Source organism: Pectinophora gossypiella, chromosome 20 (genome assembly GCF_024362695.1).
Source record: "Pectinophora gossypiella chromosome 20, ilPecGoss1.1, whole genome shotgun sequence".
Classification (NCBI taxonomy): Eukaryota; Metazoa; Arthropoda; class Insecta; order Lepidoptera; family Gelechiidae; genus Pectinophora; species Pectinophora gossypiella.
Window position 1 is genome coordinate 7,088,204 of NC_065423.1, and position 26,868 is coordinate 7,115,071.

Below are 26,868 nucleotides of genomic sequence, written 5' to 3' on the forward strand. Positions count from 1 at the left end.
TACTTTAAGCAATAATTTATTAATATACAAAATCAAAATTATAATTTCAAAAGTCAGCAGTATTTCGTTAATTTATGTAAAATACGGAAATTACAAAATGTGGAATTAAATTATAAGGTTAATTTGTTCTTCTTTGTTTGAATGTATTTAAAAATGCTTCAGCAAAGTAGTGAATGCCATATACGGCAAATCTACAATAAGTCACGTCAAAAAAAATGCGATTGAAAAGTAATGCTGCGGTATTGAAAAGTACCACCGAAAAGTGAGTGAGTAAAAAGTACGAATACATCGTCGTCTCCCTAGCATTATCTCGTTTTTCACAGGGTCCGCTTGCCTAACCTGAAGATTTGACAGGTCCGGTTTTTACAGAAGGGACTGCCTGTCTGACCTTTCAACCCGCGAAGAGCAAACCATCCCAATACAGCTTAGATCACACACCTCCGAAAATGCATTTCTCGGGAATAGGGGTTTCTTGACGATGTTTTCCTTTACTGTTGAGCAAAACAAGAACTTGAAAACAAATTCGACATACATTGGTTTAGGCCTGTGCTGATATTCGAAACTGCGACCTCAAAGTGAGAGGCAAGTGTTCTGCCAACTGGGCCACCAGGGCTCCAAGAAAAAAATACGAGTATTAAGACTATTTTAGTTACTACATGGATGAACACAGGACAGTCAAGATTATTATCTCGTCATGGAATCGTGTCATGATCGTTAAAAGCTTATAAACATTATGTATTTTGTATAATATCGAAGATGTATATAGCATAACATCAGCTCACGATTATATCCTAATATAGTCAGAGGATAGTCATGGTATGTCCATTAATTAAGTACCCAAACCTCGCTGAGCTTTCTTAGACTAACGTGATAGGTGGTTGAGCCGTATTTCCGCGTCTATAATGCCAACTGTGTTAGTGAACATTGCACTTACGATGTACATCATTGATGTTTATATCAGAACGCACAGTTATTTATAATGTTTAGATAACTTTTGTGAAATATTATAACATCAACAGATTTTTGAATTCTGGCACTACAATAACATTATCACAATTTCAGTTAAAAAGGCCATATTGAAGCAATTCACCTTAAAATCAATATTGCTATTTGCAATTTGTTTACATTGCGCACTTACTTTTCAGATCTTCTTCTATCGTGTGGGTTGTGAGGTGGAGTACCAACCTTATCAACTCTGGTGTCAGGGTTGCTATTGAGCCGCCAAAGGCCCGTGACATGGCTCATGTAAAGACTATTTACTTCCATCAGTAAGTAGTAACCGGGACCAACGGCCTAACGTGCATTCCGAAGCACGGATCATCTTACTTTTGGAGAATCTGGTGATCAGCCAGTAATATCCTAATCAAACTAGGGACCACAAAGTAATTTTTGTGATATGTCCTCACCGGGAATCGAACCCGGGACCTCCGGATCGTGAGCACAACGCTCAACCACTTTTCAGATGAATTGCTTCAATGCGGCCTTTTTAGAACCCCAGTAGATATTGTTGTCACATCGAGATATTTTTGTCACTTGAATTGTAAAAAAACGTCAAATTCAGTTAATTAAGTAAAAATCACATAATATAAAGAGTTTATAGAGCCTATGACATCGTCACAATTATTTGAGTATCACAGGAAACAATATGCTTTATGGCTTTCAAATAGACTACTCTGGGTGCCATCCCACTCGCGTCAGACAGAGTACTGCGAGGCAGAAGGCAAGAGGGAAACCACTGCTCTATTTTTTCCCTAAAAAGTAGCATGGAGGATGCTACACCGACAAGAGCGTGGCTCTAAAATTATTGTTGATGAACAATATAACAATGTAAGTACTCATATAATATGTTCTGAATCAATAGGTCCGGCTAAATAGTGCCGTATGCGGCAAATCTAAGTTAAGTCATGTCATAAAAACGTACCAAAAGTTTGTCATAGTTTGTTCCTACTACTTATTTACTTACTTACGTAAAACCTCTTCATAAGCATTTTGTCAAGCACCATTTTTAAATAACCAATCTCATATGCAAAACAATCACATCTTCTTTTTTTAATCTTCAACACCAACATCAAGAATAGTATACTTTATCAGTTATTTTAAGAGTTCTATAAGCACCGTATGTCCCTTCATCTAAGTCGTCTTGTCTGTGTAGAGATCTACAGGAATGTGTGCGTGTGAGCATGTCGTAGGAAGCGATGCGCCCGCGCAGGTTCCGTACCGCGCTGCGGTGTCGCGTTCTGGTCCGGATTTCTGGTTTTAAAACCGTGTCGTAGAATTTCCGTTCTTCTGATTGTAGCCATTTAGAGTTGGAGAGAAGCTTCTTGGTCCATTCATCTGTGGAAACAAAGAAAGGAAATAAGTCTTATTATGCTATAATAATACTACTATCAAATATGATGGACCTGTGGTAGACCCAACTAGTTGACCAACTAGTTCCGCCCACATGCAACAGATGGCGCCACCATTAAATAATGCCTTGTCACTCAATAGTGTCCTGAAACGCGCTATCGAAGTTTACATAGCGTGACGCATGTGTACAACTTCCAACATGACTCAAGTGGACCGTCGATCCCTAGTCGCACTACCATCCTGTGGCTAGCAGGGTACTATGATCTGTTCGGTACCTACCACGAAAAAGAATAGAATATAAATAGTTTATTATAAAAGGACGCCACACACAAAAAAAAAAGACATATAACATCATAATCAAATTTCCACTAAAACAATTACAAAAAAGCAAGACGGATGTTTGTCGAAATGATCATAAGGTGGCGATGGACGTCCTGAGATAAAAGGGCCTCACTCAGCACAAGTCGCGGCGTGAACCACGACGCTGGTATTATGTGGGCATAATATATTATGTTCCCTTTTCGAATCTCCCCTAAAAACAAAATCATCTTACCATTAAGATCCTTCATGGCTCCAGCTTTCCCCCCATACTCATACGGTAGACCTTCAACTGGGAAGTAGTCCAGCCCCATGGCATGGTTGATCTGCTCTGCATTGGCGTGTACCTGCACCACGTTGCGTCTCCAAGGGTACAGGCCAATGTGCAGGAGTAGCAGTGACATGGTCTTGAGGCGCTGGGTGTTGATGACGTGGACCTCGGAGAACCGGAGAGGATAAGCTTGCTGGAATTAGAGTTTTTGAATGTTATTGACCTTTATATACCTATATGTTTTCCAACTAAATATTAATGTGTGTATATTTTAATGTTGTAAATGTATATGTGTGTCGTAGGTTTTACCTAAATAATTTTTTTTATTATTATTATTGAAACTGACTTGATTTTAAAATTTATCAAATCAAATAAAATCATTTATTCGCATAGGATTCATGGTTTTGTAAACAGTCGGTAGGTCTATGCCCAGCAGTGGGACGTAAATAGGCTGTTTATATTATAATGTTATATTTATTGCAAAAAAGATATACAATACAAACTTTACAAGACAATATTCATAAAGTATTTCTTCCAGACAAGCTTGGTGTATAGTCATGAGCAATATAATGTACCCACTTTAGAACTCTGTCGCACTAACATATTTGACATTTAGTGAGACTTACTGTTCAATTTGTCAAAAAAGTTAATGTGACATGGTACCAAAGTGTATACATATTAATGCTCGTGACCGTACGATAGGTATATATTTTTTTTTTAATAAAAACGTAGCGGGACGGACGCTGCAAAATACCTAATAAAAACGAATGAATACATCTTTCCTCGTAATAAAATGTCTGCTATTAGCGACTTTCCGATCATGGTTTCAAACCTAATCTCATAAACATCATGCCTGTATTCCCAAGCGGGTAGGTAGAGGTTTATGGTGTAATATACCTACAGCCACTCCTTGCCAGTTATGTTTTATGTCCCATGCAATAGGGGGCGAGCCTATTGCCATTAATCGGGTACAAGTCGGTTCAAGTCCTAATAACCACGTCAATTATCAATTATCTATGATCCAAACATGAATTTATACTCAACCCGAGTCGGGATTCGAACCCGTGACACTAAGACATAAGTCACGCATTCTCCAAACAGGGCTATCACTGATTTAACAACTTAAATTCACTTTTACTTATGATGTAGATATTGCTATTTTATTATACATACATACATACATAAACTCACGCCCGTAATCCCAAATGGGGTGGGCAGAGCCACAAGTAATCAAAGACAACTTGCAGCCACTGTTGATACGAAGTCCTAAGATGGATATGATGAACCTTATGGTGATAAGGGATCAGCCTATCGCCCATAACATTAGCCCATCATGTTAGAGGACGCAATCCCTCTGTCGGTTTTTACGACGTGCCCGGGAAGACGAGCAGCTGAACGTGTTCTATGTTTTTTATTTGCTCCCAGAACAGCATAGAAGCAATTTTATTATATTTTTTTTTATATTATTACCTTCATGCACCAAACGAAGTCTTTCCAGTAGGTACCTCGGAAGTGGTTCTTCAGATGTCCAGGTTGCAGATCGCTCACGTCGATAAACACCACCTCCTCGCCTGGAGTTGGGTCCTCGCGTAATCTAACAATGTAAATAATAAATGCACTTTTAATGCACACATAAAGCATTACTACTTGCATTACTACTTTAAGTAAAAAAAGCGACAAATATGGAAAAAGTAATTTATCTTCATTTGGTAGTGGTATAAAGAAAATGTTTTTTTTTTGTGAGGTTGCTCATAGGTTATGGAAATAAATATCAGATATTGATATAATGTGATAATTGTAACAGGCCTTGGAAATAGCTCTTAGTAATGATAAAATAATTGGTGTCACACCACATTTGCTTAGATTAAATTGTCTTAAGGGGCCTCTACGTGTTGGCTTCGGCCCCACGCACGCCTCCCAAAAGTCCGGGACTCCATAAGCCCGAGATATGGAAATGACAAACATAATAATAAAATGTATTTATTGTTCCAAACAACTTAATAACTGGTCCAATTATATCGTATTTTCAGAGATATCCGTAAATCTACAGCAATTTTTCAAAAATAGACCAATGAGATCTGGATATGTAGTCTCTGCTTACCCCGGTGGGAAATAGGCGTGAGTTTATGTATGTAGTATGTAAGAGCTGAATGATGCTGTTTGGTAGACATGAATAAGTATTATTATTATAACTTCCATAAAATACCATTGAATATAAGAGAAAAAAATAAAATAATATAAGTAATGATAATAATATTTATATTTATATATTATGTAATTGACACAAATAATTGAGTAGGTACCATAGCTGGCTAAGTATGGAAATACTCCCCTGGCGATCAGACAGGACCATAGCTGGTATAAGTACAATCTTATGTTGCCGAAAGAATAAACAAAATAGAAATACAAAAGTTTTTAAAAAACGAATGATGTGACAATAAGAGAAGAGACTGTGGATCTCTTAGAAAGAATAAGAAAGAAAAATGTCATACTCCCGGACACCACAGACACAGACAGACAGGTACATTACATAATTAAAACACATAGTAACGGGGTCTTACCGCGTTTGAAATAGTACAGGGGGTCAGGTACATTACATTCAACACAGGACAGAAACCACACAGAAATCAATATACAAAAAAAACAAACAAAAGGAACACCATGATCAAAAATCATTAACAAAAAAAAAAAAACAAAACAAAATCATAAAAAAATAATAGGTAATAACAGTAAGATCGATCGATCTTAGATCGTCTTACGATGGATTTCCCTCTGACTACCCCATAAACAAAAGTAAATAAGTACGTCATAATTTCCAGGCTTTGGTTTGGAGTGACGCGTTTAGCCAATAAGACACCAAAGCCTAGAATAGTACGTCTCATCTGAAATTAATTCCCGGCCCCCAGCGAGCGCAGACATTATTAAACTCCCTACTGCTTTCGCTTTATCAAAACGTCGACGGGTGCCAGTTAACACGAGTCTAACGGAGAAAATTTCCCGAAACTCCGAAAATCAACTACATAGGACTACATAGGAGCGTTTGTCAGCGAGCATTCAAACGTAACCCTAAGTAACGCAAAAGAACTTTGCTTCGCTGTCAAATACTTAAACCCACGTTCATCCCTAGTTAATTTTTTATTTGTAAGGTGGTTAGTGACAAAAGCTTGTATGTACTTAGTATTTTTTTTGGAAATTAGTATGCAAATCTACCGCGATTAAATTCTATAAAGGTGGTTAGAACCTATAAGCTTGTATGTTAGCAAAGGGACAAAAATCGCAAGTTATTTTATAGATTAAAGAGTTCGAATTGGGTAGTTTCCCAGGTCAAAGATAAATAATTATGAAATTCTGATTAGGTACTAAATAAAGACAGATCTAAAGATGACAAAAAATGTTGTCTTTTTTGTTTTTAATTTATTTATGAATGTCAATAAAGAAAAAAATAATAATGAGTGCGACATTTTGACAAGTTTTTCTATGACGTCCCAAGTTGCTTTATCAAACGAAATCCATATTAATTTCGTGTTTTGGCGTTTAGTAAAAAGAAACTGATTTGACTAGTTGGAAACTAGTCTATTGGTACCCAGAAAAGCCAGCTTTTGGTTTATTACAACATAACAGAAGCTCACGACTATATACCAATAGGGTGTTCAGGGGTACGTACATCGCAAGATGACCTAGGTACCCAAACCTCACCGAGCTTTCTGTTAGACCAATATGCGGGCAAAAAGCATTGGTATTCGAATCACACTGAACGTTCGTCAGAGCAAGTTTTGCTTCGATATTAGTTAGGAACTAGGCCTTTGGGCAAGTAAAACGCGTTATTGCGAGCTTTGCAAAGGTCAAATTGAAACATTACACTCGACCGAATGCTCCCAATTAAAACGAGGCTTAAAACAAAATTTCCAAGTCAGCTATTCCAAAACAAAGCCCTAATGGCGCCTTTTGTCTGAATGTTTACATCGAAGCAGCGTTTAATTTGTTACGATTTGGAAACATAATTTTTGGCGTTTAAAGTTTCCTTTTATTTGAGTTCAGTGAACCTTTTGTCGCTTTGTTTATTATTTTATCTACGATAAAATGTTAGATATTTTCGTACATTTGAAATTGTTATTAACAACATTAAGAAATGTTTTTTGTAATAGATAGGCAGATGACTGCTTTCGGTTTAAGTTTAATGTTTCTGATAAAATATACCTTTGTGAGTGGTCAGTGCGGTGGACGTAACATCCCACGCGACACGGTGCTCTTTATCGACGTAGACGCGACAAACATCACTGGCTTTGACTAATAGGCTAAGCGTGTGTCTACGTAGAACAACACGCAGTTTTTACTAGTTAAAGCTGATATTTGTCGAGTCTAAGGACGCGGACGGCAAGTCATAGGGACTGTAACCTGGAACCTGACAGAGGGCAGCAGTAACTGTCAGTCAGGCGAAGGATAGGCGTCCTAGTATGGCTTTGGAATAGACTACTCTGGGCGCCATCCTACTCGCGTCAGACAGAGTACTGTGGGGCGGAAGGCATGAGGGAAACCACTGCCATGCTTTTCCCTAAAAAGTAGCACGGAGAATGCTACACAGACAAGAGCGTGGCCCTTAAATTAGTGATGATTTGTAATTGTAAATTATAATTAAGTACCTAATATCCAGTATCATCAGCCATCGAGCCAACAGTGATCTGGCTGAAAGTGGTCTATCCAGTGCTGTGGGGGCAGGCAGTCGCACCAGGGTCATTCGCCTCCCACCGACGCTACGGGCTCGGAGGGGGACGACGTAGCTACAAATAGAAAGAGCGAGATATTATGCAACTGAAGGATGGAATTTTGCTTGTAGATAGATAGATAAAATACTTTATTGAGCACAAAGGACACAAGATACAGAGATAAAGACAACAGATACAGAAAGGCACAACAGGCGGGCTTATTGCTCTTGCAGCAATTTCTTCCAGACAACCTTTGGGTGCAGGAAAATTTTGTACAAATATAATAGTGGGTACTTACAATTTTGTTTTCAAATGAAATGACGAATTAATAATAAAATAGATAAAAAAACTTACGCATCCTGACAGCTGGACAGAATATCTTCATCATCAGGGTGTCTTTTGTGCCATAATTCGGTGAGACCTCCAGGCCCTCTCGCAGCGTAGTACCTCCTGGCTCTCTTGGCTGCTTCTGTCTCATCTCCCTCACAGGTAAGAGGGAAGAGGTCGAGGACTGTCAGCTCATCAGCTGTGACCTCTCGCGCCAGATTGTCGCGGGCCCATCGTTCAGAGAACGACGCTGCCGGAGACATGGTCTGGAAGGCAGAGTAACAATTTTATTGTTTTTGTGGACGTAATTATGAGAGGATGGCTATTTTTAAACATGTAAGGTGCTTAGTTATTATTACGATTTTGGATCTTATTATCTAGCAGATAGTTTTAGAGAGAAGTTGGATTTAGAAAAGGAGGTAGCTCGTGCAAAGTTTAGTTAATATTGGGTTTCTAAACAAGTTTTTGTGTTCTTCTATCGTGTGGGTTGTGAGGTGAACGACCAACCTCATCAACCCTGGCGTCAGGGTTATTATTGAGCCGCCAAAGGCCCCTGACATGGCTCATGTAACGATTACTCACTTACATCAGTAAGTAGTGACCGGGACCACCGACTTAACGTGCCTTCCGAAACACGGATCATCTTACTTTCAGACAATCAGGTGATCAGCCTGTAATATCCTAACCAAACTGGGGATCACAAAGATGATTTTTGTGATATGTCCCCACCAGGATTCGAACTTCAACGCTCAACCTCTGGACCACAAAAGCCGTCAGCCGGCAGTTTTTGTGTTGGACGCTCTGCATTCAATGCCGTATATTCAACGATTTTGAGCTATGAACTAAGTAAAAAAAGCAATAACGCGATATTGTAAGACTGTTAGTCATAACAGTTTTAAACTTAGTTAAATGACTCATAGTTTTATCTTCCGCACCATCAGTTAAAGATTTTATTTTCCTTAAATATTACATAAATACAAACTGAATACATCTAAAACTTATGCCTATTTTCCGCGACAGGTTTCCTTTCCCTAAGATATATATTTATACCTAAAGCACCTAAAGCAGTTGCTACCACCGATCACGATAAAGAGTAGATAAAATTAATAATATATATTATGATAATTTTAATCTAATTATGAGACAGAAACTACTTAAAACTTAAATTCTGGCGCAATTTCAACTGGCGAAATGTGTAACGCATTGACAGCTGGCAACAGCATTGCAATTCATCACGCCTACAATTTTTATAAAAGCAAAGTTGGTCTTAATTTGTATCCGATTTATTTATACATTTTATAGTTTTGCCAGAGTTAGACAGGCAATCGACTAATGAGTTATTAATTTATCTGAAATGCAGTTTTCACTAACACAGTCTGTTTGACCATTACGAGTATTAGGCGGTGATTTGATTCACCACATTGGCGCGATTCGGTTCACAGAAAGCGCGGTGAGATGTAAGTACTTATCGCTGACTACCACAATTGAGATATAGTCGTGAAAATTATTTTATGTTAGACTGGTTGACTGGTTTTGGTGGTTGTAGGCCCGCGTGATGGTTTACAGCCCGATCTCCCATCCATCCATAGGGAAGGCCCGTGCCCCAGCAGTGAGAACGTTAATGGGCTGACGATGATGAGATTGGTTGCCTATATCCAAACTAGGTACTCTACGACTCAAAATCGTACAGACAAGTCGGATCCATTGCTAAAATATACCACTTGCTTTGTAAATTATTCATAAATTTTCCACTCACTTTGGTGATCAAAAAATGAGCAAATATTTCACATAGAACCAACATGCAACCTCTCGACTTGACACTAGGGATCCAATATTTGATCGAATGTTTGCATTGAACGTACTCAGGAGTACCTCTTGATAAATTCAATTCGATGCTGACATCACTCGTTTTGGCAATGCGCAAATTGTAAACGTATTATACATACATATATAAGATCACGTCTATTTCTCGTTGAGGTAGGCAGAAACCATCCTCAAGATCCTCAGCAATGAATGAGGGAACGATGAAGAAGAAGACACAATATCAGCTATGACTACTAATTATTTCCTCCGTGGATACTGATCATCTAGGTAACGTCATTTCGTTAATCTATGTAATTTGTGCCACAAATATCAAGTTTTAAGAGTTATCGCAATGAGATTAACAAGAATGGGGGTAATCTTCTCAAACACGAGCAGGCGTTATGATGCAATTGGGTGTCCACTTAGTACTAGTGTTGTAGTTCACCCCGCGGGTTCAAATTTATTAATTTTAATCAAGAAATACGTAATAATAAGTCCAACATTTTATCAACAACATTCTATGACGTTTCAGTGTGCTTTTTCATACAAATTCTATAGTAGTTTCGTTTTTTGACGTGTAGTAAAAAGTAACTGATTTGACTTGTTGGAAACTAACCTATTATGTCATTTTGTGTAAGTGTTTTTTTCTTTCTCTTGATGTCATTGTATTGTTGCTATGTGTGTGGCGTCCTATTATAATAAATTAACCTTTTTCTTTTTTACTTTTTTAATTTTCGTTCCTAGCTGCTGGATAAATGGATGTGCACTGAACTTGGTACATTACTGCAAGGAACGGAATGTTTATTTGAGATTTTATTTTTGAAATCATAAAACGAAACGTATGTCACATTATGTTTTGAAAATGCAAAAAAAGGAAACAGAATCTTACAGAATGAGAATACGAAGAGAAGTCTTGTCTCGTGGATTTGTGCAAAAATGAAGGGAACCGTTTATTTTTTACATACATACATAAACTCACGCCCGTAATCCCTAATGGGGTGGGCAGAGCCACAAGTAATCAAAGACAACTTGCAGCCACTGTTGATACGAAGTCCAAAGATGGATATGATGAACCTTATGGTGATAAGGGATCAGCCTATCGCCCATAACATTAGTCCATCATGTTAGAGGACACAATCCCTCTGTCGGTTTTTACGACATGCCCGGGAAGAGAAGCAGCTGAACGTGTTCTATGTTTTTTATTTGCTCCCAGAACAGCATAGAAGAATAAAAACAGCGTTTATTTTTTAAAGATGTTTTTTTTTCTTCTATCCTTGGCATCTTGGTAATGACCCAGTGGTACAAACCGATATCGGAGTTCCCTGATTAAGAAGCAAGCCGGTGTACTACAGGACCACAGTAGTATTATAAAGATTTACTACTGTCTTTGTACATAGAGTCACGATTTTACATCAACCGAGAATGCAATTTGAATACGACCTTAATTCGAGCGAACTCGGCTAGTTCCGCATAATATTACTGGTGTCTGCGAAGTTTAGTGACAGACATCATAAATCAAAATCATGTATAAGTACTTTATTTTACGAAACTTAACATTAACGTACAGACATAACAGATGAACATAGTAAAATTTGGCGTCCTTATTGCTCTAAAGTAATTTCTTCCAAGCATTCACTACCACGAATCAACCATTTATTAAACTTGGATGCAGGATGATCTAAAAAAGAAAAAACAATAAGCATCGATACGACAAAAAAAATATATTTCATTTTACTGTTATTTGTCTTGAGCAGTGAAAAATAGTTTTGAAATATTTATCGTGTAGTAATGCGCAAAAGTATTGTAAATGTATTTGTGGCTCTGCCCAGCCTATAAGGTTTCACGGATATGAATTTATGGACCCTGAGCCAAAACAAAATATTAAACGTAAGTATTATTATAGATAAGTATATACGGCGGGAAACTGGTGGATGAGGTTAACCTAGGTTAGCCTCCAGGCTATACCCAGCAGTAGGATGATGCGGGCTGGTTGATGATGATGATCTATTCACCAAGTTCAACTGGGATTCGAACACTAAACCAATAATACAATAGTCTCAGGTATGTCATAATGGCGCGTGTTGGATTCAGCAAAGCCCTTACTGTTAGAATACCAATACATAACGTAACATAAACAGCCTATATACGTCCCACTGCTGGGCACAGGCCTCCCCTCAATCAACCGGAGGGGGTATGGAGCATACTCCACCACGCTGGTCCAATGCGGGTTGGTGGAGGTGTTTTTACGGCTAATAGCCGGGACCAACGATTTAACGTGCCCTCCGAAGCACGGAATCATCTTACTTTTCGGACAATCAGGTGATTCAAGCCTGAAAAGTCCTTACCAAACAAAGGACAGTCTCACAAAGTGATTTCGACAATGTCCCCATCGGGAATCGAACCCGGACCTCCAGATCGTGAGCCTAACGCTCCAACCACTAGACCACGGAGGCTGCAAGGAGAATACCAATAACTAATGCAAAATTGATTCGAAAGACCGAACATTATCTAAAACCTATTTTCATCCGATCTATTGCTTAATCCGTGACCTATCCGCGCCGGCGCAAGACAATTCGGTATTAAAATCCGTGTAATGTCAAGGGGACTCGTGATATGGTACCGTACGGAAAAGGTTTGGGTACGTACAGGAATCAACAGTTACCATTGTGTGGGATTCTAAGGTTTTATCTAAAGAATGTCGTCTATTGACGCGTGGGATTAGTTGCTTCATAGATTTATTCTCCAAAAATAAACGACAATATAGCCAAAGGTCAGGACATAGATATTAAGGATAAACTTGATGAAGGTCAATGTAACATTTTAACATAAGTACTTACGTTTCAACATAAGCCGTAAGAAATCTGGATATGACTTGATTACAGGAGTAGTATTAAAAACTCTTACATACATACATACATAAACTCGCGCCTATTTCCCATCGGGGAAAGCAGAGACTATAGAATTCCATTTGCTTCGATCCTGACACACTTCTCTTGTTTCCTCCACATTCATCAATCGCTTCATACACGCACGCCGGTAAAACCCTCCGCCTGTTAAAAACTCTTAAGAAATAATATTTTATTTATAATAGTTAGGGTTTAAGATAGCTTATTAGCTTGTAGGCTAGATTGTAATATTATGAAGCATATATTTAAGTATTCTAATGCTTTATTAAAATAAATAAAAATTGAAATTTCATCCTACAAACGTTATATTGGTTAGGGCCGAGGTATCATTCTCTGTTAGTACTTACCGGTACAAATGTTTAAAAATAAAGTAAACTTACCTCTTGCAACCTACATGTGTCATATTGTCCAGGAAAATGTATGTTCAAATCAGTTTAGATTTCCCCATCATCAATTCCTTTGTTTAAATGTGTTCATACAACGGTAAATAAATGTTTTAGAAATACCATGTCTAATCAATACGTATTTTTTTTTCGCAAACGCAGTATTCGTCATCGTAAGTAGTATAAAGATAGTTTTGATTAATAAACAGTTAAAAGGCGGAAAATTATCTACCCATTTATCGCTATATTCCATATTAATTTCACCATTTAACTGTTTTCCTTCTAAAGTAAGTACTATTGGTATTTTATTTAATGTTTATTTAAGTGTTATAAATATTTATAAGTTTACGTATGACAGACACTATTGGTAAGAGATGATGTGGCCCAATGTTTGCCTTTATTTTAGTCCTAAGTAGAAGGACATTAGACACACATTATATACAAACGAAAATGGACAGCTCGGTGAGGTGTGGGTACTTAGTTCATCTTGCGATTAATGTACCTCTGATTACTTCAATTGGGATACAGTCTTCTATACATTGTTTTGAGTTTACGCTGTTATTATCATAATTAAAACACATAATAACGGGTTCTTACCGCGTTTAAAATAGGGATATGAGACTCCCGATATTTCGACACTGTTGCAAGTGCCATGATCACGGGAAATGCGGTAAGAACCCGTTATTATGTGTTTTAATTAGTCTTCTATAGTTTATGTTATGTTCCACTGGCTGTCTATACACAATCTAGGTACATATACACGGGAGAATAGGACATAAAATTGTACAGACAGGTATGATGACGACTAGGTTGATGTATATTTTAGCAATGAATCCGCATTGCTAAAATATAGAACTGACATCTTGTAGTAACTTACATAAGTAACAATTGTATTAACATTATGGTTATTGTAATATTCAATGGAATGGCTTTTAATTCCCTGCACGTTGTCAGGCACATGTGTAACAATAAATACAGGGTGTTAGTGGACATCTTAACGAAAACCTTTAGAGATGATTCAAACTACGACTCTAAGTTGATATCAAGTGGAATTTTCCGTCTCAAAAGCATATTAATTAAAATTCAAAAATTCAAACGTATTTATTTTTCAAAATTGTCTTACAAAGTTAGCGCTTTTTGAACGTCAAAAACTAAATTACATATTATGTAACTAGCTGTAAAACTACTACCACATCGGAATCTGTAACGCTGAGGGAAAGACGTGGCCAGAAAACCTCCCAGCACAGGGACCAGTAAATAATAATTAAAAAATACACTAACTTTTTCATACATAAACTGCCTATATACGTCCCATTGCTGGGCACTCGCCTCAATCAACCGTAGGGGGTATGAAGCATACTCCACCACGCTGCTCCACTGCGGGTTGGTGGAGGTGTTTTTACGGCTACCTAATAGCCGGGACCAACGGCTTAACGTGCCCTCCGAATCACGGAATCATCTTACTTTTTCGGACAATCAGGTGATTCAAGTCTGAAAAGTCCTTACCAAACAAAGGACAGTCTCACAAAGTGATTTCGACAATGTCCCCATCGGGAATCGAACCCGGACCTCCAGATCGTGAGCCAAACGCTCTAACCACTAGACCACGGAGGCTCTTATTTTAAACATTTTCACATCAACTCAAAATCATAGTCTGAATCATTCCCCTCAGTATTTACTACGGTGTCACTAACACGCATACGTATTCCTACAGCTACCTGTAGTATTTGTGGGTGATTGGGTGATGACTGAGGGTGATGATTCAGCTCATGTTTCGCAGTTAATTTCAAGTGGAATTTTTCATCGCAAAAGTATTGAAGTGAAGTGACTTGAATTTTGCTCAGAATCATGGCCTGAATCGTCCCTAAAAGTTTTCGTTACGATGTCACGAACACCCTCTATTATTATACTACTGATAAACCCACGTCTGTAGATGTCTAATAATCTGAACGTATAATAAATATGTGTTATAAATCGATATCGCATGGGTCATAATGTGAACTTTTATGCAGAGGTTGATATTGCGAAGGGAAATATTTTGAAATTCTCGCTAATGTTATACTTAAATGCGAAAAGAAGAAACTGTCTGTTTTCCCTTTTCATGATTAAACCGTTATTAGCCGTTCGGCTATTGTACACTTTCTATTTCTCTTTTGTATTGAATTTTTTGTTTTGTTTGTGCAATATTTGTCATGTTTAGTTTTTATTACGAAAAGCTGAATTTAAGGGGCTGAAAAGGGGATGGAAAACGTGACGCGTGATAGACAAAATTCACGCGAAAAAGTTACGCGTGGAAAGTTAGCATGACATGAAATGAAAAAATGATTATTTTCTTTTACAATAAAACCATAACTACTGGTGGATTGGGGTCTCCATTTTTTTTGACGTGACTTATTGTAGATTTACCGCAGGTGGCATTAACTACTTGGCCGGACAAATGGGGAGCGCTGAAGTCTCTCACCGGGTACAACGTTTAGGGTCACCATTTAAGCGACATAGCCTATGTTTGGAGGGTTCGCTCTTTCATTATAACAAATAAATTGTCTGTATACAGAGTAGTACGGTAGGTAAGTAATATGGTAAGTTAAGTAAAAAGTAACTCATTGGACTAGTTGGAAACTAGCCCATTAAATGTACATAATTATCTAAAAAGAGATCAGTTAATCAACTATTAAGTGTTAACGCGACGCTATTTCGTTTCCCGTCATGGTTGCGTAATTTTATACTATAATGGCAACTTTACACGAGTTCAATGATCTTAAATTATCTACATCTACATAACGTATGTATCTATTGTATAATATTCCTATTAAGAATTTTGTTATTTGTCTATGTTTCACTGTAATCTATTTATCAATTAACAACTTGAATAGGACGTAGATCTCGAAAAGACTTAAAATCGTGTGTCTGGTATCTCGACAAGTACATATCCGTCGTTAACAGTAGTATAGTCTAACTATCGATAGTTCGGCATCAGTACCCAGTAGTGGATCCTATAATTGTCTTCTTCTATCGTGTGGGTTGTGAGGTGGATTACCAACCTCATCAACCCTGGTGTCAGGGTTACTATCGGCCGCTAAAGGCCCCTGACATGGCTCATGTAACGACTACGTACTTACACCAGTAAGTAGTAACCGGGACCAACGGCTTAACTTAAATGGATCGTCTTACTTTCGGACAATCAGGTGATCAGCCTGTAATGTCCTAACCAAACTAGGGATCAAAAAGGGATTTTTGTGATATGTCCCCAACGGGATTCGAGCCCAGGACCTCCGGATCGTGAGCCCAACGCTCAACCACTGGACCACAGAGGCCGTTATTGTAATAAGTACATAGTTGGTATCGAAACCTAACTCCTGTCATGGCCGCGAATTCGGTCTTATCTAGGTTTTTAAGATTATTATCCAATGGAGATTTGAAATGTTTGCCTTTGACGACATCGTTCATTACTTGGTCCTAGAAATAGGGTACTCGCCTGGTTATATTAGGTATTGTATTCTTTGTTTTGATCTTGTTTGGTAGCTAAATGACTAGAGCCATTTCGAATGAAGGTTCATCGAACTTACATTGTCTATCCATTAAGTACTTATGTGTAGGTAATGCCAACATTATCTTGTACTATATTGTCTATTAAATCAATGTGTTTTTTGAATAACGGGTGACTTAAAAGACATAGCTCGGCACATACCGTTAGGATAATGGCAGAAAATTTTGTTAAAAATTACGAAACTGTATTTGACATTGTTTATAACTCGGTCGCAAAGTAACAATTATAGTATTGTAAGTAATTACTTGACATTCGTGAAAGAATTGTAATTTTGTGCTTTTAGTTCTACAAATTAGTTTTTACTACTACATAACTGGGGGGTTTGCCAAGTTGCAAACACTTATGACAATCGACGTGACAGTGATAAAAATGTATGAGATTAACATGTTAACATGACACCTTATGTAAATTCCATACATTTTTATAACTGTCACGTTATCACTTCCGAACACATCCCGCTTAGGGACGGCACTGAAAAGTATCGGCGTCCGAAGGACGTAATATACGATCCCGACGACCCGATTACTCTAGCCATAGAGGCGGCCAATCAGCTCGCGACACCAAACACTTCAGAACTCCGATACCGACCCCGCCAGCGTGGTCGACGATTTCCCTCATTCAGCGCTTATCGCTATCGACCCCCTAGGGTCGATTAATCCTTTCAAATATTCTTCCTCTCAGACGACGCCCTGAGCCGAGGTTCGCACCCAACTGGGCACCCTCAGGCCTGTTGTCTTAAACGTTGTACCGGGTGAGAGCCTTCAGCGTTCCCATTTGTCCAGCCAAGTAGTTATTGCCATCTACGGCAAATCTACAATAAGTCACGTCAAAAAAAAATCCTTATCACTGTCGATTGTCATAATCGTTTGCACCTTTATTTTAGTTTTCCGTAGTTAGTTCCTTAATTTTCCAACGGAAAATTCCACTTGATATTAACTCGGAATCGTAGTCTGAATCATCCCTCTCAGTAATTGTTACGATGTCACTAACACCCTGTATAAGTTGTTTCAAGGGCTTTTGGCGGCTCAATAATAAACCTGTACCTAGGTGAGATCGTCGGTCATTGACATCACAAGCCACAAGAGTAAAAAAAAAAATTGTAGAGAGATGTAAGTTATGGACGTGTTATCACTACATAGTATAAAACGAAGTCGCTTTTTCTGTCCCTATATCCCTATGTACGCTTAAATCTCTAAAACTACGCAACGGATTTTGATGCGTTTTTTTTAATAGATAGAGTGATTCAAGAGGAAGGTTTATATGTATAATAACATCCATTACATAGTGGAATAATGCTGTTATTTTTGAAGTTTTTAATGTGATGTCGTAAATAATTTCATTGTTTCCTCAGCATTGCACCCGAGCGAAGCCGGGGCGGGTCGCTAGTACATAATAATAGTATTCTATTAGCTTGTTGTTTTACAGATTATACCATTAACTGAGCTCCTCCTTTTTTGCAGCTAGTCATAACATCAGTCATAGGTCATCGGGTGCCTTCATAGACCATACGGGTATTAGATAAGATAACTCAATATACGGGTGGCTTAGTACGGTCACGAGCATTAATATTATATATTTTTGAATCTTTATTTATTTTAGGGATTTTTATCTATGTAGACATGCCAACCCCATCGCAACTAAAATTATTAAAATAGCAAATACAACTAGACCTTTTACTAAGTAATTATTATGTACTCACTCTAAAAGGGGTCCCTGAAAATATTTTATTACTAAGTTGTAAAAAGCCAAAGCCACCTCGGAAGTTGGAGCACTAAGGTGGGCTTGTATATAACCTATACGTACGTCTAATTGGTTTAATGTGGGGATTAATATGTATACGTAACAAAAATAAACATTGAATGAAAAAAAAGAAACAAAAAGAAAAATAAGACTATAAATAACATGAAAAACACTAAAGGAAATTACAATTTCAAAATTAAAAAGTAATCTATCACACAAAATTATAATTAATAATAGAAAAAAAAAATACCTAAATAAAAATATAGTCTTCTATAGCTTATGTTATAATAGACTGGCTGTCTATATACCTAGGATAGACCTAGGGGTAGGTACCATGTCAAATTAGCTTTTTTGACAAATTGAACTGTAAGTCTCACTAAATGTCAAATATGTTAGTGCAACAGAGTCCCAAAGTGGGTACATTATATTGCTCATGACTGTACACTGATAATTGTGACTTATTTTGCTCTTTAGCCGCCTTATTATAAAACGGAAATTAAAACCAGGTTTTAAAATCTTTTATCTTCTTATCGTGCGGGTTGTGTGTGTGTTGGCTGGTAATTCACCTCACAACCCACACGATAGAAGAAGAAGATCGTGTGGGTTGTGAGGTGGAATACCAACCTCATCAAACCTGGTGTCAGTGTTATTACTGAACCGCCAAAGGCCCCTGACATGGCTCATGTAACGACTAAATACTTACATAAGTAGTAACCGGGACCAACAGCTTAACGTGCCTTCCGAAGCACATATCATCTTACTTTCGGATAATCAGGTAATCAGCTTGTAATGTCCTAACCAAACTACACATAGTGATTTATGTGACATGTCCCCACCGGGATTCGAACCCGGGGCTTCCGGATCGTGAGCTCAACGGTCAACCACTGGACCACAGAGGCCGTTAAAAATCTTTTCTTTGTAAATGACTTATTTATGTGTGTGGCCATGATTTGGCTTGTCTACACACCATTACTCTATACAGGAAGACCGTCCTGAATTGGCTGACTGTTTCTCTTGCTCTGTATTCAGATGACGTATGTGCCCGGGACAAGGATAGCAATATCAACACACTACAATGTGTAGAGTAATAAATAGTTTATTCGTTCATTCATTCGTGTGAGATCGTTCTTACAACTTTAGCCATAGAGATGGCTAATCACCTTGCGGTAGGAAACTTCCTCCAATGAGCTGTAGTGAACTGAAGTTTTCGAACTTTACCAGACTTTGTGCACTGAGCCGAGAATCGGGGTTCTGAAGTGTTTGGTGTCGCGAGCTGATTGGCCGCCTCTATGGCTAATAAACAATGAGTACCTAATTATATATTTTTTGTTACATATTTTTTAATACTTTTCTTTCTTATTGAGGTAACTTCAGGTACCTATGTCTAAATTGTTTTTACTGTGTATTTTCCAAGTTCAGATAGCAACTATTGGCACTTTCCGGCTATTAAAACGTAGTATCACGCCTGTATCCCCGAAGAGGTAGACAGAGATGTAATAGTATACATCTACTCGCTAGCTATGTTTAAGTGCCATGCAATAGGTCTCATGATATATAATGTAATTGTTGACGAATACTAACAAACCACCATTTATTTTTTGCACTTTTTTTTCGTCTAGTCAATGAAGCGATTAAGTTTTTTTTTAAAACTACAGTGGGTGCACTCGGGCGAGAAAGGTCATTGCCTAGAACACGACATGGGTTTGAAATAGAACCTACAATTTGCTTTGTGACCTTTTTTGTCTAGATGGTAAAATATTACGGATTTTTCCAGCTAGTTAAATCAGCTACTGTTACTTCTTCTATCGTGTGGGTTGTGAGGTGGATGCCCAATCTTATCAACCCTGGTGTCAGGGTTATTGTCGAGCCGCTAGAGATCCCCCACACTAGCGTCTTTCGAGTGTCGTCGTCATGCTAGCGTCTGCGCGTTGTCGACGCCGCGGCGACGCGACGCCAGCGCAGCGCACGCTCGGCGTTCGGCAACCGGCCAGCGCTAGCTAGCGTCGCGTCGCCGCGCGCCGCGGCGTCGACGTCGTGTAGACATCATGCAGACGCTTGAAAGACGGTAGTGTGGGGGTCTAGTCTACTTACATCAGTAAGTAGTAACTAGGAGCAACGAATTAATGTGCCTTCCAAAGCACGTGTGAGTCAGTGACCTTTCGCTTTATACCTCTATATATGTGAATAAATATGTACGTTTAATTCATAAAATATGTACCCTATTCGTTAGTTTTAGGTCTGTTCTTGTTTAGCATTTCATGATTTGTCTGTGTCCTAAGAAACTAAACTTTATTGACATGAATAGCTGGACCTTTGACCTAGCTGCTGGCATTTTAGACATCATACCGGAACACAATTCATGTCTCTATAGCAACACGTCCGGCGCATACTAAACAGTATGACGCGTGTAAGTTATATCTTAATTTAAGTATAGTTTGAATAAGACGTGGTTTATTAATTCGATACGGTATTACAGTGTGATAAGAGAGAGATGTAGTGTAAAAAGAATAGTGACTAAGATTGAGAAGGGAATGTTAAGTTGGTTTGGACACGTAGAGCGGATGAAGGATAATAGGATAACAAAAGCAGTATATAAAGCGAAGGTTGGTGGTAGGGCTGGCAGAGGAAGACCTAGAAGAACGTACATTAACCAAATTGGAGACGTCTTTAAAAAAGGTTCGGTACAATCTACTCTGAACCGGCGTGCGTGTATGAAACGATTGATGAATGTGGAGGAAGCAAGAGAAGTATGTCAGGATCGAAGCAAATGGAATTCCATAGTCTCTGCTTACCCCGGTGGAAAATAGGGGTGAGTTTATGTATTTATGTCCGTATTAATCTTGACTTCATTAGAATCCCTGGAAGGTATCGTTACTTAGCGACAAGGCCACCTATTGTGCTCTCATTTGTTTTGTTAATATGTGATATTTTTCATGTATTTGTGAACACATAAGGTTTTTTTTGACGTGACTTATTGTAGATTTGCCGCAAATGGCATTAACTACTTGGCCGGACTAATAATAAAGAGTTTTGTATTGATTTGAAATAATACTGTCACTGAACCCTTGGGTATAAAAAGTAACTCAAGAATATTTGAAAACAAACAATAACGTCAGAAGCAAAAGTCCATAACTCATTGATATTCAAATTTACGGGAAACAGGATTTACTTTTATTTGCCCGTCAAATATACAGGCGACGTCATAGCAACCGGTCTAGAGTTCAATGGGTTCGTAGGATAATAACATTACTGTAGTTATAAGGAAAACGTAGGAACGGACAATTTGCAACCAGATGGCTTTTTGGGTAAGATGAATGATTAGTTTTTTTTACGTGACTTATTGTAGATTTGCCGCAGATGGCATTAACTACTTGGCCGGACAAATGGGGAGCGCTGGCTCTCACCCGGTACAACGTTTAAGACACAGGCCTAAGGGTGCCCAGTTGGGCGCGAACCTCGGCTCAGGGCGACATCTGAGAGGAAAAATATTTGAAAGAATTAATCGACCCTAGCGGGTCGATAGCGATAAGCGCTGAATGAGAGAAATCGTCGACCACGCCGGCGGGGTCGGTATCGGGATCCTGAAGTGTTTGGTGTCGCGAGCTTATTGGCTGCCTCTATGGCGCGTATAACTGCGTATATCGCCGCCGTATAGTGAAAACCATGTAAGCGCCATTTTGACAAATCATCATCATCAATCAGCTCGCATCTTCTCATATATCGATGACAGTGGAGGAAGCAAGAGAAGTGTCTCTGCTTGCCCCGGTGGAAAAAAGGAGTGAGTTGATTTATATATGCATTCATAACATGTCAACATGTCATTGAAAAATCACTACATAGTTTAAAACAAAGTCGCTTTTCCTATGTACGTTTAAATCTTTAAAACTGCGCAACAGATTTTGATGCGGTTTTTTTAATAGATAGAGTGATTAGTCATCAAGAGTCAATCAAGAGGAAGGTTTATGTGTATAATAACATCCATTAAATAGTGGAGAAATACTGTTATTTTTGAGGTTTTTAATGTGATGTCGTAAATAATTTCATTTTTTTCCTCAGCATTGCACCCGAGCGAAGCCGGGGCGTTATAAATAAATGTGAAACAAGTGAGTGAGACACGTTATATCCAACCTTCTACATGTGTCTTTGGTGAAACAGAAAATAAATGATGACAGAGTATACCTACCTGACAAATAGACTATTAAATTATCATAAGTATTATGAAGGTAGTGGAAACAAAAGAAAAGCAAACGGAACTCCATAGTCTCTGCTTACCCCGGTAGAAAATAGACGTGAGTTTATGGATGTCTGTCTGTATGTAATATGAAGTTTAATCCACCGACCTCAAGATCTTGGCCAAGAAAAAGTGCAATAATATTATCATTAAAGTTTTTTTTAATATTTCACCATACGAGTCTGAGCCTAAGAAGGAAGGAAGGTTATGCCGAGGTTACTTCCTGATACCAAGCGGCAGTCGATAAATAGCTGTTGGGTTAATCGATCGACTCGACCGGATGTTTATTTTTAGGTTTTTAATTTAATTTTGTAAGTGATGGCGGCTGACTGGCTGAATAGGTGTGTCGATCGTTATACGACCTTTTGTGTTTTAAATTTTGGCTATAATTCGAATTTGTGTTCTAATTTTACACGAATTAAAAACATACTTTTAAGAACAGAGTCAAAATCACTTCCACCAATCCGCAGTGGAGTATCGTAGTGGAGAATGGCCCTACAGTGGGAAGTCCTATTACATACTTTTACCGGCTTTTAAAGATTATGTATGAAGAAACGAGTTCTCTGTACCCTCTCTTTATTTATATATCTCTGTCTTTCTCTCGCTGTACTATCATGACGGAGTATAGGTAGTTTATAAAGTAAGTTTGAATTTAGAACGCAGTCTCTTATTAGTCTCTTCTTCTGTCGTGTGGGTTATGAGGTGGATTACCAACCCTATCAACCCAACCCAACCCTTATTAGTCATTTGCTTAAAAATCTTTCTCCAATGTTTAGAATGGTGCTTCAGGTTTGACATAGGCTGTTAAGATGCACTTTTCGATACTCGTTCAGCTAGATTTAAGCATATAATTTGCGATCTGCTTATATAATAATGTTCATAATGTTGTAAGCCGCAAGTATTTTCTACCTTGTTGGTCGCTGGAGGACAAGGTCTGCGGGTCACAGAACTGGCAAACAACTGGGTAAGTACTGAGTTATAGTTACTACTTGTAAGTGTACATATTCCGTCCAAGTAGTTAATGCCATCTGCGGCAAATCTACAATAAGTTACGTCAAAAAATATATAGTATATATCTACATAAGCTTCTGTACAGGGGGGTAAAAAGCCACATGGCAGCTATTCATCTAAAAAAGCAATTTTGCTTTTTGATATTAATTGTCTTAGTTTTATATGCGCAAATGGCCAATTGCCATAAGTATTGTGTTTAAGATGAATTATATGTAATATTTTTATAGATCTGGCCTCTTAGCCCCATAGTAATAATACGTGGTGTTAATGACACAGTAACAAAAACATTGAGGGATAATTCAGACCATTGTTCAATATTTGTCAGGGTCGAAGCAAATGGAATTCCGTAGACTCTGTAAGTAGCTGTACTTATCCTGCTACTGTATCAACTGAAGTTTTCTCAAAATATGGTGGTTGATTATGGTTGTGGTTAGTGGTATGGTTATAGTGGTTTCTTATTATCTGTGTATATTTTTTGTATTAAACATTGTTTTATGTTTACGCGGTTATTATCATAAGTATAACACATAATAACGGATTCTTACCACGTTTAAATCAGGGATATGTGACTCCCGATATTTCGACACTGTTGCAAGTGCCATGATCACGGGATGACTGTTGAGATTGGAGTGGAGTAGGTATATCCATAATATCCCTGATTTAAACGCTGAATTTAATAATACTTTTTGGTTTCCATATTTATGGCGGTTTTCCGGACTAGATAAACTCATATTTTTTTTGTTAAATACTAAGGAATACCTCGTTGTACTGAACTCAAAGTATGAGTGAGTGATTTTTACATCACTAGAGTACAAGAACAGAACAGCAGCAACAGTACCGGTAATAAGTTTTGTACGGTCATGAGTACTAATACACACACACACACACACACACGTACACTTTGAAACCATGTCACATTAACTTTTTTGACAAATTAAATCGTAAGTCTCATTAAATGACAATTATGATAGTGCGACAGGTTTCTAAAGTGGGTACATAATATTGCTCATGACTGTAGACATTCTGTGTCTACACATATGGTAAATTAAAATGATAGCATAAGGTGTTTTCACGTAATTTGTCACAACCAATGTTTACTTCTCATTTGCATAAAGAAGGCATAAAGAAAAACTAATATGAACCATGCTGCTAATCATCATTATAGTCGCGTTTTGTAAGACGTGGACTAAAGACTCACTCTTGGTTAGGGAAACTCGCAAAGAGAAAATTAAATTAAAAAAAATCTGACTCGGACGGGAATTGAACCCGCAACTCTTGTCAAAAGGTCGGTTAATGACGATACCACATTGAAGCAATTAATCTCAAAAAGTAACAATACAATTTGACATTTGCGCGTGTATCTAAAAGTAACTGCAATTGGGTTGGGTTTGTGTGCACCCGAATGGGCACCAATGTATTTTATTTTATTTCGTGTAATTTCATTTTATTAATAATATTAATTTTATTTGATTTTATTTATAATTGAATTTTAATTTATCTAATCTAATCTGATGTACTTATACTTATAATTATGGATATTAATTTGAATTGAATGTCAACAAATGTTAAATAGCAAAATTGCTTTGTTAGATTAATTGCTACAATGTGGCCGTTTTACAGCCTCTGTTTTTATTTGCTCCCAGTTCAGCATAAAAGCATAAAATTGTCTTATGTATGACACAACTTTTAAAAGTAGAGAATAGGAGTTGTTTTATGTACGGCCACGAGCATTAATATGTATACACTTTGGTACCATGTCACATTAACTTTTTTGACAAATTGAAGTGTAAGTCTCACTAAATGTCAAATATGTTAGTGCGGCAGAGTCCTAAAGTGGGTACATTATATTGCTCATGACTGTACAGTGTGTATGAATCTTCTAAAGTCATGTTTAATGTTTTTTTAACACTTCACCGACGAAGCCGTTTGCCCTTAAGAAGAAAAAAAATATTTCATTACCATTTTAGGTAACTTGAACCAAAAATGTACGCATGTTTGTTATTGGTGGTCCAAAATTGGTACCAATTAGGAAGCTATGATTACAAGTCAAGGTGATATTGTTGTGAGCTGCATCAAAAATAGTTAAGTGATTTACATACAGTACATCATCATCATCAGCCCATTAACGTCCCCACTGCAGGGGCACGGGCCTTCCCTATGGACGGATAGGGAGATCGGGCCTTAACCCATCACGCGGGCCCAGTGCGGATTGATGGTTATTAACGACTGCTAATGCAGCCCGGACGGCTTAACGTGCCTTCCGAAACACGGAGGAGCTGGAGATGATTTTTTTTGTGGTCACCCATCCTGTGACCGGAGCGCGTTTACCGCTGCGCCACCGAGCTCCTCCTGATTGTACATACAGTACAATTATCATAATTTGGTATATGCGGATTGGTATAGTCACTGTGGTCCTGTGGTTCACCGGTTTGCTTCTCAAACGGGGAGCGCCAGTTCGAATCCCGGTACCGGGGTTGAACAATGAGTTATTAATTTATCTTAAGTGCAGTTTTCACTACAGTTCGCTCGGCCATTAAGACAGCAATACGGCTCACCATCTAGTCAATCTGACTACCCCAATTAAAATATAGTCGTGAGTTTATGTTTAACATTCCAGATCGATTTTTAACAGACTGCAGTTCAAAATGTATCTTTTTTAAATTAGTCACCTATTTAAAGACGTGCCATGTTGATAAGTTGCTTATTTTTGTGGACAGTTACTTGTTGCCTAGAGCAACACTCTGGTCTTCAAAAAAAATAAGTATAGCATATAAAGTGAAGTTTTAAAATAATCAAATAAAAAGAAAATAAAAATAATTAAATAAAAATAAAAAATAAAAGAAAGTTTAAAAAAAAAAATCTTTGTTTTATCTCTACTACCACAGGTATTACATCCTTTACTGTTTTACATACATACACATACATAAGATGATGCTTATTTCCTTTTGGGGTAGGCAGATATCAAGGAAACCCACTCACTTTGATCCTGACACGTCACCTTCGGTCCTTCCTCTCTCATCAAAGACTACTACTACTTTGTATAACATATTTATATAAAGTACGCGATCTTTTAAACTTTTCACCCATAAACCACGCCAAATTTATCCACAACTTCCTAAACATCACCAATACGCAATAATAAGTACTAACACACTTAACTAACCCAAACTTTTCACACTAAACACGCAAAACAAAACAAGATCAGATATAAACAAAAGAATGAACAAATGACATACCGCACTCGTCCAACTCGATGCGCGTACGCCGGTTGACTGACTG

The 26,868-nt window shown here is 37.9% G+C and overlaps 1 protein-coding gene across 2 annotated transcripts; it reads right to left on the reverse strand.

Moving 5' to 3' along the window:
* Positions 1–26,868, reverse strand: LOC126376031 (uncharacterized). 2 transcript variants are annotated; one of them, XM_050023188.1, is made up of 6 exons: positions 26,826–26,868; positions 7,996–8,234; positions 7,579–7,716; positions 4,409–4,532; positions 2,903–3,131; positions 1–2,334 (listed from the first exon to the last, which is right to left on the reverse strand). In XM_050023188.1, exons 2-6 carry the CDS (start codon positions 8,229–8,231, stop codon positions 2,069–2,071), a joined length of 993 nt encoding a protein of 330 aa, XP_049879145.1. In that variant the 5' UTR covers positions 8,232–8,234; positions 26,826–26,868; the 3' UTR covers positions 1–2,068. The 2 variants fall into 2 exon arrangements, with proteins under 2 accessions (XP_049879145.1, XP_049879146.1); XM_050023189.1 differs by lacking the exon at positions 26,826–26,868 and adding an exon at positions 26,569–26,590.